Source organism: Eubalaena glacialis, chromosome 16 (assembly GCF_028564815.1).
Source record: "Eubalaena glacialis isolate mEubGla1 chromosome 16, mEubGla1.1.hap2.+ XY, whole genome shotgun sequence".
In the NCBI taxonomy this organism is placed as follows: Eukaryota; Metazoa; Chordata; class Mammalia; order Artiodactyla; family Balaenidae; genus Eubalaena; species Eubalaena glacialis.
The window spans coordinates 90,460,065-90,472,338 of NC_083731.1; the positions used below are offsets into that span (position 1 = coordinate 90,460,065).

Here is a 12,274-nt window from a genome sequence, read left to right on the forward strand (position 1 = left end):
CATATATACGGGAACTCCATACAGACTATAAATGGCATTTCCATTAAATAGACGAAGGATTATTCAATAAATCGTGTGGGAAAGCCAGCTAATCATTCTGAAGAAGAAAGTTACATACCCACCTTACATCAGATAAAAGAGAAAGAGATTTAACATGCACCTTTTTAAAATACTTATATAAGTATTGAAAAAAATAAATACGTATAACTCTGAGATGAAAAGTCTGCCTAATCAAAGAAAACTTAGAAGCCATGAAGGAGGGGGAAAAAAACAACTGAAAAAGTAAACATTTCTGAATGGTTAAATGTAATAAAATTAAAAATGAAAAATTGGGAGAAAATATCAATAATTAAAATACACAGAACGAAGTGTTAGTATTTCTATCACATGAAGTATTCTTACAAGTTAGGAAAAAAGACAATTCAAAAGGAAAATATGGTAAGGACCTGGAAGGATCTGTTAAAGATCCTCCCAGAAGAGCTGAGAAGTCAACATATGAAAAATTGCTCAATTTCACTAGTAATCAGGGATTTGCAATTTAAAACAAGCAGATGCCCATTTTTTTGCCCATTAAATTGCCAAACATTTTTTAAAAATGTGACATATACAAACACCGATTTTTTTTTTAAGACATAGAAATTAACAACCTGCTGATGGGATTTTTTTTTTGGTGGGAGTGGGTTTGAGGAATTATGCAAAAGTATAGTGAAAGAATTTGAAAACCACCTAAGTGTTTTTCATAAAGAGATTATATTACAGCACTTATGTACCAGGGTTTATTATGCAGCCATTAAAAGTAACGTAGGAGACGCTCATGAGGATAGGTTAATGCTGAGAGAAATAAAGCAGACTACTAAATGTTATAGTCTCCCATATGTGTCTTTGGTGGGAAGAGGATGTCCTAGCAAGTTTCAAGTATAACGTACCAAAGACAATTATCTATTATTAGATAATTAGGAGAAAAGCGTTACTTTAAAAAAATCACATTGGATCAAATGTTATTTTTAAGAGCACCCCCCAAAATTGGGGGCTAAAACCTTAATTTCTATCCACCTTCTCACTTATGCCCCTTTGGCTTGTCATTTCATAGTAAGAAGTCAATGTTACTACCAGTACATTTGATACAGGACATTTCTCCCAGGAAATTTAAGAAAATATTAAATACAACTGATTTAAAAGATTTCAGTTAAAGTTGTGTAAAGAGTCTTAACTTCTAATATATATAATTAAGATTTTCTCCCTGTTCCCCCAGCACAGCTTGTCACTGTTTTATGTATGGTGGTGTTTTTGCTTGGTTGTTTTTTTCTACTTGTAAATGAAAAAATGCGGTCAAATTTAACCGGCATTTCTTCTATGGTTTCTGACTTCAGTGATATATTTAACAAGGCTTCCCCATCCAAGATTACACAATTATCTATAGTCTCTTCTATTTTACATTTTCAATTTGCATGTTATTAACATTTCCAATCCACATGGGATTTTAATATATATTAATTACCTATTGATTGGATAAATTACCATTTCCTCATGGCCCAATATATTTTTGGACTCAGGTCTAAATTATCAATAAAATGCCAGTATTTTTGGAATGGTACCTAAGTATGATCCTATCCTTGAACAAAACCTGCCATATTGCTGTATGTAATTATAGAATGGTTATTATTAACCATTAATATCAATCAAAAGCAGAGAAGGGATGTTATAAAAAAAACCCATACAACTATAAAAGATAAAGACTGATAGATAAATTCAACTTCACCCAAACTCAGAAATAAGAACACAAGTATACCCATTAACCCTGAATGGAATCATTTTAGGCTTAAGCTTTAAATAATCTGCACTACCTAGGCCTTCAACATTAAAGATAAATTATAAATATGTCTAATGTGAATATAGGTACCTAAATCTTACTTTTTAGAGCAATGTACATTATTTAAAAGTAATAAACTTCAATCCTGAAATAGTCTATAAATTCAGACTTTTCACTAATTTAGACGTGATTCTTCCATTATCTCTTATTCCAAATATAAGATATCAGGAAAAATCTAAACTTTAAATACTAATAACAGAGTGGTAACAATTTCAGGACGGTTTCTTGAAGGACTCAGCACAGGGGGAAAGGGGAAAAGGAGGAAGGATGGGACAGATCACGTATCCCCCAAAGTGAGAGTCAGAACTAGTCAAATGATACAAAATAGATTTGTTACAACCCTAAAATCAAAAACCAGTATTTGTAAATATACTATAAACACTTCATTAGATGTTACCCAAAACACTAAAAATAATACAAGTATAGTGATTTAAGAGACCATTAAACACAAAGTCATTTGCCACAAAAGGCAAGAGGTTACCGTTCTAATAAACTTGCTGTTTTTTGAATATCAGAACAGGATGGATATGAGCAGAGACAGTTCTGCCTCTTCCTTTTCCCTTCACTCTTTACCCACCACAAGACTCAATGTGTCAGGGATATTCCATTTCAACCACAGGAGCTAGGTTCCCCTTTGTCTTAACTATGTAGCTAGCCACATCTGAGGAACCGACTGTCAAAAAAAAAAAAAGGGAAAGGGGACAGGAATTTCCCACAATAAAGGCCATGATTTGTAAAGTATGTAATTCCAAAACAGATGTTTTCTTATATGTAAATGTTTATGCTATAATTGAAACTTTCACAAATTATACATTTATGTTTATATACATATTATTATATATATTTTTATCACGTTTAACCTGCAAACCAGTTAATCCACACCTAAATAATCAAGGGTCGACTATAACACTTATTTTAAAGCTTGTAGAGAACTTTCACATAATTCAGATTTGACTCTTACAATCCTATGAGATAAAAAAAGCAGGTATTATTTCCATCTCACAAATGAGGAAACTCAGCCTTAGGGTGACAGAACTAGGACTGCATTCCAGGTCTTCTGCCTCTATGTTAATTGTTTGCCATAGAAAACAATGGATACAAATCCCCAAGCTCTGATCTCTCAAGTGGAACATTATGAATTTAGAGATTAAGACAACTTTCCAGGAACATACTATATAAACTGAGCAACATTTATATTTGTAGTAAATGCAAAGAATGTTCAGTAAATTTTATTTTAAATCCTTAATTTGTTCTCATTATTACGGGCACACAGATTTTAGTGCAACTGTACTATTTTTAGTGCTTCTGAAGTTAACATTAACTTTAGGCCGTTGTTTGCCTTCTGTTTTGTTTTGGTTTTTTACACATCTCCACAAATGTAAATTAGATGACACACAAAGGTTGAGGGTCAGGGGGAAATTCAAAATTTGCTTGCATGGTATTGGTGTGGAAAAGGAGAGCAGAGATTTGGGGACTTCCCTGGCCGTCCAGTGGTTAAGACTCTGCACTTCCACCGCAGGGGTCTCAGGTTTGATCCCTGGTCAGGGAACTAAGATCCCGCTCGCTGCGCGGCCAAAAAAAAAGGGCGAGGGGTGTAGAGATTTGAAAGGAATATAGTTCATTAAAATAAAAATAAATAAAAAAAGGAAATACTCCACAGAAATCTCCAGAGTCAAAATATGTAGGCTAATAAGTGTATGACCTTAACCTTGCATTCTTCTTGATCTCTTTGAACAATTATAAAATGGATGTGAAAAGCTTTACCTTTTGCTAGGTTTCTTTATTTAAAAGACTCAGCAGCAAAAATGCAAGTTTCTAGTTCCTAACTAGAAGTATGTTTTATTTCTCTAACATTTTTACCTTTAACATTAGGTTGTAATGCATTCAGTATGAAAGACAATAAAACTTACCTCACAATCAGGGCATGTAATTGTGCTGTATTCTTCAGTTATTAACAAGCACAGTTCACAAAAAGCATGTCCACATTGAAGTTCATGGTGGTGACCTACTGATGAAATTCTATTGTGAATTAAACTTTTCAGTTTGTCAACATTGAATATTCAGTATAATCAGAGGAGAAAATTAAAGGGAATTCTCTTGTATAGGAAAAGATATCTAGCTTAGTTAGAAATGGATGATTAAACAAAATTCAGGAGAAACAGTACAACTCAGAAGGAGGGAGAAAAATCAGAAGAAAAAACAGGCAGAGCTACGTAATATTGTTTGCCTTTGTTTATATAGTTATTTGGTACCTATAATACTTTGAATCTGCCATCTCTTATAATCATATAAAGTGCTCTGACATACTTCATTTGGTCATTGTAAATATCAGAGCTAAGTAGGCTGGGAATATTTATTCGACGTAGAGATGGATAAACATTTTGGTGATCTGTAAATGGCATAATCCAGACTCCGACCTAGTTCTGTTTCCAAGTCTAATGTTCTTTCTACTTGATCATTACTTCCCTCTGCTAATTTATATTTCCCATCCTGTGAAGGGGACAGTGAGAGCCGACATGAGAAACTGGCAAAACCCCTCTCTTGAACAAAATAATGCCATTTGCAGCAACATGGATGGACCTACAGATTGTCATACTGAGTGAAGTTAAGTCAGACACAGAAAGACAAGTATCATATGGTATTGCTTACATGTGGAATCTAAAAAAAAGGGTATAGGGACTTCCCTGGTAGCACACTGGTTAAGAATCCACCTGCCAATGCAGGAGACACGGGTTCGAGCCCTGGTCCGGGAAGATCCCACATGCCGCAGAGCAACTAAGCCCGTGAGCCATAACTACTGAGCCTGCGCTCTAGAGCTCGCGAGCCACAACTACTGAAACCCGCGCGCCTAGAGCCCATGCTCCGCAACAAGAGAAGCCACCGCAATGAGAAGCCCGCGCACCGCAACGAAGAGTAGCCCCTGCTCACTGCAACTAGAGAAAGCCCGCGCAACGAAGACCCAACGCAGCCAAAAATAAATAAATAAACAGATTTATAAAAATAAATAAATAATAAAAATAAATTTTAAAAAAGGGTACATATGAACTTATTTGCAAAACAGAAGTAGAGTCATGGATGTAGAAAACAAACTTAAGGTTACTGGGGAATGGGGGGGAGGGATAAATTGGGAGATTGTGATTGACATGTACACACTACTATATATAAAATAGATAACTAATAAGAACCTGCTGTATAGCACAGGGAACTCTACTCAATACTCTGTAATGACCTATATGGGAAAAGAATCTAAAAAAAAGAGCGGATATGTGTATATGTTTAACTGATTCACTTTGCCGTACAACTGAAACTAACACAACATTGTAAATCAAATATACTCCAAAAAAAAAAAGACACCCCCCCCCCTTAATGATCTAAGACATTGGCAAAGACAGAAGCCAGGGCAGAAGTCGGATGCCACCACTGTCACACACACGACCCACATAAAGATCATTTTCACAAACTTAGCATGTATGAAGGGAAATACCATAATCTTGACTGAAAATCTAATGCCAAGATTTTAATACTTTAAGCAGAACTTTATCATAATAAACAATTATTATAGCTATGTCACTTCAAACGGTTGTCATTTTAAAAGACTTCGCAAGAAAAAGGGAAACGTAGCTAAATAAAATTAGTCATCATTTACTATAAAATTAGTGTTCCTGCTGATTTATATCATAATAATTGCATTCTTTTGATAAAAAAAGAGCTTTAATTTTTAAGCCAAGGAAACATCTTAAACTTTCTCACAACCAAGCTAAATTTTAAAGCTCTATTTAAATTCCAGAGATAATGTTACTAAGGAAATCAAAACGCTTTTACGTTTATAAGATTTCTGATACTGTACAAGTCGAGATAACGTGTGCTGCATTACAGCTTACAAAGCACTTTGACAATTCTACATGCAGAGGCACCATCTTTCCAACTGAGTACTTCTCAGCACGACAATACAAATGTATGAAAGAACCGGTGATTTTAAAAATGTCACGTTCTAAAACTCTATTCTGCAGTACTACATCATTCAAATAATGGAGATGTTCTACAGCAGCGATCGAAATCCGGGCAGGAGAAACTTGCCTCTTCCCCCCGGAAAACACACCAACTTTCTCTACACGCTCAGGTCTCCCAAGCGGAGTCCGTCCCGGTGAGACTGAGAAAATTGACTTTTGCTCTGCAAGTACAAAGATGTGACAGTCACACAGGGCGACGGTAAGACCTTCTGGCAGCTCCAGGCGCTGACAGTCAACAACTCACCCCGGCAGAGGTGCCGTTAGGTGCCGTTCAAGCAACCTGAACCTGTTTTCAGCGGAGGAGAGTCTCGGTGGGCGGGTCAAGAGCGCACGGTGCCCCTGACGGCCCAGGACAGAAGAACGCAGGACGCACAAAAGTGACGGGCTGCTTTCCAAACAACGCCTGAAGCCAAACGGAGCAACACGCCCCCCGCCCCCGCCCCGTCTGTTAATTTCAGGAACATTTCGTTACCACAAAAAGAGCCACACAAGAAAATCACGGGTCGTTGCTGCTTCACCACAGGATGACGGCCAAATTCCCACTTCCCCCCTTTCCCGAACCTGCGAACCGGTCGGTGAGGAAGGGGGCGGCGCAAGGGGTGGGGGTGGGGGGAGGAGAGGGTGGAGTGGGGGCGGGGCGGGTGGGGCGTGGGGGGTGAGGGTTGAGTGGAGGGGGCAGAGGGTGAGGGGGTGGAGGGGGCGGGGGGAGGGTGAGGGGGTGGGGTGAGGGGATGGAGGGTAGGGTGGGGGGCGGGGGGTGAGGGGGGTGGAGTGGGGGGTGAGCGTTGAGTGGAGGGGGCAGGGGGTGAGGGAGTGGGGGGAGGGGTGGAGGGAGCGGAGTGTGAGGGGGTGGGGAAGTGGGGAGTGGGGGCGGGGGGTGAGGGGGTTGAGGGGGAGGGTGAAAGGGGTGCGGGGGGGTTCGGGAGAGGTGAGGGCCGCCCTCCAGGCCTCTGCGTCCCGACCTCGCAGGCGGCCTGCGGACTCGGGCTCGGGGCCTAGGCTCCCCCGCTCTCTCTTGCCGCCGCGGCCACTGCCCACCCGCCTGTCCCTCGGCTCCCCCGCCCGCCGGCGGGCCAAGGGCTGACCCCCCGTCCCTCACCCGGAGCTCTGGACGACCTTCTTCTACACCGGCTGCACAGGGCCTCGGCGGCTCCCCAGGCCTGGCCCTTGCTCTCCACCTGCCCGCCAGAGGACGCGACGCACCTAGCCCTCGACGCCGCGGCCTCCATCGTCGCCGCCTCGGATGTGAGGCCCGCGCCGCGTGCCGTCCCGGCGTCCCTCGCGGCAGTGGCCAATCACCGGAGGCGGCGGCTCCAGGGAGCCAATCGGCGGCGAGGAAGCTCTAGCCCTCCCCCCAGTCAGCCCGGGGCGGCCGGTTGCCCGAAGCTGTTTTTTGTTTTACCCCCTGGACCCTGAGGGGTCCACACAAGGCCGCGTGGTCCTTAGGAAGCGTTTCATGCCCAACCAGTGTCGAAAGCATCACCACCACGCATTACTCATTATATTGCTTTTCACGTCGCAAGTAGCGAATGATCGTTTATGTTGAAGTTGTCTTCCTTCCCTAGTGGATCGTAGCGGCCTTAGTGGAGAAGCCAATCTAGCTACCCATTGGTGGGGAGATTTGGTTAACAATTTCAAACCAAAGCGGTGGTCATTATTACTAACAGTTGTCGACACGAATGGTATATATACAAGGCCTTGTGCTGAGAAAGTTTGGGGCTGCTAAGAATTTATAAACAGGTTCCTGCTTGAGAGGTATGTAGCCCTCTACCTAAAAGGGTAACTTCTACTAAGGCAGCTTGTACTAAATGCCAGAGGAAAGTTAGAGAAAATAAGAATTGTCTGCGTTGTATGAAAAGCCTTCCTAGCGAATATGGGGTTTGCACTAGACCTTAAAACCTGGGTAGAACTTACAGAGGTAAACAGAAGAAATGAGGCATTGCAGGGAGAAAGAACCGCGTAAGCAAGGGAAAGTAGGTGGGAGGTGCTGTGGCCTATTCGGAATTTATAGACCATTTGGCCAGAGTTTTAATTTCCTTAAAGTGAGCTTTTTTGGAGAGGTATATTGGGGTCGAATTTTAAAGAGTCTTGAATGTTGGGCTAAGGAGTTTGGACTTACCCTTTAAGCAGTAGCGTCCTGGGGAAATTGAGTGAGCAAGGGATGAAGTAATCTGGTAGCAATTTGGCAAGTATATTGTGGATGAAGCACCTGGGGATGGCAGGGTGCCTTCAGCTGCTAAGAATAAAAACCAGCACATAGGCTTCATTTTCTCTTTTTCCCTCTATGTTTTTTTGGAAATAGAAACAGAAGTATTCTGTTCAAAAGCTCACTCCTGGTTAATATTCCAAAATATGCAAACAGCTCATACATCTCAATATCAAAAAACAAACAACTGAATTTAAAAAAATGGGCAGAAGACCTAAATAGACATTTCCAAAGCAGACATACAGATGGCTCACAAACACATGAAAAGATGCCCAACATTGCTATTAGAGAAAGGCAAATAAAAACCACAATGAGGAATTGTCTCGCACCAGTCAGAATGGCCACCATCGAAAAGTCTACAAATAATAAACGCTGGAGAGGGTGTGGAGAAAAGAGGACCCTCCTGCACTGTGGGTGGGAATGTAAATTGGTGCAGCCACTATGGAAAGCAGCATGGAGATTCCTTAAAAAACTAAAAAAAGAACTACTATATGGTCCAGCTATTCCACTGCTGGGTATATATCTGGAAAAAATGAAAACTCTAGTTCAAAAAGTTACATGCACCCCAATGTTCATAGCAGCACTATTTACAATATCCAAGACATGGCAGCAACCCCCATGCTCATCAACAGACGATTGGCTTAAGATGATGTGGTCTACATATACAATGGACTATTACTCAGCCATAAAAAAGAATGAAATATTGTCATTTCCAGCAACGTGGATGGACCTAGAGAATATTATGCTTAGTGAAATAAGTCAAAGAAAGACAAATATCATATGATATCACATATATGTGGAATCTAAAAAATAATACAAATGAATCTATATATAAAACAGAAACAGACTCACAGACATAGAAAACAAACTTACAGTTATCAAATGGGACGGGGTGGGAGGGACAAATTAGGACTATGAGATTAACAGACACAAATTACTATACATAAAGTAGATAATCAACAAAGATATACTGCATAGCACAGGGAATTACACCCCATATCTTGTAATAGCCTACAATGGAATATAATTTGCAAAAAAACCCCACAACAAAAGCTGAATCACCATGCTGTACACTTGAGACTACCACAACATTGTATATCAACTATATTTCAATTTTTAAAAAAGCTTACCCGTACTCAAAAATCCTTATACTTTGTTGCCCTCAGGAAAAAGTACTGATTCCTTAACCTATCTCCACGCTACCCAACTAATAGTTTCTATTACTAATCCATAACGGAATTTAGAGTACCAATCAAGCCAGTATTCCCACGTAGCCTGCTAATTTTTCTACAGTTTTGTGAGTGGTATTACCTGTTCCCCTCATCTGGAATGCCCACTCTTTCCTCTTCATCAATTCATATTCTCCTCATCCTACATGGGTCAGCTTTAGAGCCACCTACCCCTCCTCCAAACCTTCAGATTTCTCCCTGCACTCAACATTGTAGCAATTAGCCACATCTCCTTTTCCACTGTAATTTGAATAATGACAATCTCATTGCATAGGGTTTTTTCTTACGCCATAAGGTGAATTGAATGTGGTGCAGTACAAAGGAATTAACTCTGATTATCACCAGGCCGAATGGAGGGAATTATGCCTTGGTAATCCCAGCTGAATAAATTCTGGGTAAATCGGCGTCAGTGAGAAATACAATGACATGTTTAGACCTCATATAATAGGTCTTAGTACCTCCCGGCCCTTTCAAATGGAGCAGCCAGAATTATCTTAATATTTAATTTAGATTGTTTAAATCCTTTGTTTGGAATCCTTTAATGGTTTCCCACTGACTGGGACAAATCCTTGAAACGGCCTTCAAAGGTTTTATGATTTGGCCTCTGCTTCCCTCTCTAGCTTCATTTTCCCCACTACTACTCACTATGTTCCAGATACGCTGGCCTTTTTCACTTTTGTAAGTAGGTCAAGCTCTTTCCAACCTTAGGGCCTCTGCCTGGAATTCCCTCCCCTGCACTATTAAAAAAAATTATTATAAAATATTTTAGCCCCACAATAAGGAATAAAGAATAAAATTATGGGGAGTTCCCTGGTGGTCTAGTGGTTAGGATTTGGTGCTTTCACTGCCATGGTCCAGGTTCGATCCCTTGTGGGGGAACTGAGATCTTGCAAGCCGAGTGGCACGGCCAAAAAAAAAAAAAAAAAAAAAAAGAATAAAATTATGAATGCTCATGTATGCTCCAACTAGCTTAAGAAATAATCTAATTTTATTCAGGTAATCTAATTTTATAATGTCTGGCCATTTACTCACATACTGGCCAATTCTTTATTCCTCCTTGTGTCTCATACCTTCCTTCTAGGATAATTTTTCTCCTTCAAGGACACCCTGAAGAAATGTCTTTACTGAAAGTATCTTAATGGTGAATGCTCTCAGCTTTTATTTGAATGAAGATACTTTCATTTCATCTTCATTCTTGAACGATCATTTAGTAACATAACATTCTAAATTGACAGTTATTTTTTTTCAGACTTTGGAGATAGCATCATACTGATTTCTGACCTTTATTTTTGCTATTGAGAAGTTTACTGTAAATCCAATTGTCATTCTTTATAGGTAAGCTGTTTTCTTTGGTGTTCTATATATTCGTTATAATATCAAGGTGTGGATATTTATTTGCCCTCCCTGAGATTGATTGCAATTCTTCAATCTGAGGAATTCATTCCTATCATACTGGTCTGGAAAATTCTCAGTCATTTGTCTTTTTTTTTTTTAGAAGGTTTTTCAAGTGACAGCTGTAGTTGTTTTTAATTAATTTATTTGTTTATTTTTGGCTGCATTGGGTCTGTTGCGCGCGGGCTTCCTCTACTTGTGGCGAGCGGGGGCTACTCTTTGTTGTGGTGCGTGGGCTTCTCACTGAGGTGGCTTCTCTTGTTGTGGAGCACGGGCTCTAGGCACACAGGCTTCATTCGTTGTGGCTCGCGGGCTCTAGAGCGCATCCTTAGTAGTTGTGGCGCACGGGCTTAGCTGCTTCACGGCATGTGGGATCTTCCTGGACCAGGGCTCTAACCCATGTCCCCTGCATTGGCAGGTGGATTCTTAACCACTGCGCCACCAGGGAAGCCCCATTTGTCTTTTTGAATACTACCTCTTCCTTGTTGTTTTCTTCTGGAACTCCTTTTAGACAATAACAGGACCTTCTCTTTCTATCCTTTATTTTTCTTAACCTCTCTTTCATATTTTCCACTCTTTATCTCTCTGTGCTGCATTCTGCATAGTTTTTTTCAGATGCATCTCCCAGTTAATCAGTTCTCTCTTCACCTGGATTTAATCTGCGTTTAACCTGACCATTGAGTTAAATTTTCAATGACTAATCTAATGCTAGACGTTCTTTTTTTCTTTTTTTTTAAATTTCCAAATTTGCCTGATCTTTTTGGATAGTATTGTGTACCTTTCTCATGTTTTTGATTCTATCTTTTATTAATTTAATATTTTAAACACTTATTTCATTATGTACCTCCAAATTTCTTTCTCTGACATTCTTGAGGGGTCTAATTCTGCAATTTATTATTTCTACTGATTTTCATTCATGGTGATTTGTTTCCTCATGTGTTTGGTAATTTTGGATTTTAAACTCACGTTTGGGAGTGTTTATCTGTGGGAATCCTTTTTTTTTTTTTTTTTTGGCCACACCGTGCAGCTTGTGGGATTTTAGGTCTCTGACCAGGAATTGTACCCAGGCCCTTGGCAGTGAGAGTGCGGAGCCCAAACCACTGGACTGCCAGGGAATTCCCAGGGAATCCTTTGAAGCCAGCATTAAGGATATATTTCTCCAGATTATGTTTTTGCTTTTTGTAGAACATAGTTCCCAAAGAACTATGAATCTAGGACCACTTTAATTTCTTGGCTTGTGTTTTCCTAGACTACTCCAATAGCATATTTTGAATCCCAAGCCCCCCTGAAGGCAGGTGTGTATTCTAGGTTACCTGGGGAGGTATTTTCCCCACCCAAAAGTATACAAGATAGACAGACTTCTTTGCTTTTTAGCCAATTTGTTCACACCCACCAGCAGTGTATGAACCTTCTAGCAAATTCTTGGATTAGCATCGGTTTTATTTTTTGCTAGTTCATGGCTGTACTTTGATATCTCCTTGTGGCTTTAATTTGCATTTCTCTAAAGACTGATAAGGCTGGCATCATGTCATATTTATTGGTCACTCAGGCTTTCATATTTGTTTGG

The 12,274-nt window shown here is 40.1% G+C and overlaps 1 protein-coding gene across 1 annotated transcript in view; it reads right to left on the bottom strand.

The window, feature by feature from the left end:
* Positions 1-7,109, bottom strand: part of RNF17 (ring finger protein 17) — a 116,757-nt gene extending 109,648 nt beyond the window's left edge. The window contains exons 1-2 of the mRNA XM_061170939.1: positions 6,980-7,109; positions 3,781-3,875 (exon numbers count right to left, since the gene is read on the bottom strand). Of these exons, the coding sequence (XP_061026922.1) occupies positions 3,781-3,875; positions 6,980-7,109 (225 nt within the window). The remainder of the gene's footprint in view (positions 1-3,780; positions 3,876-6,979) is intronic.
* Positions 7,110-12,274: the final 5,165 nt, after the last annotated feature.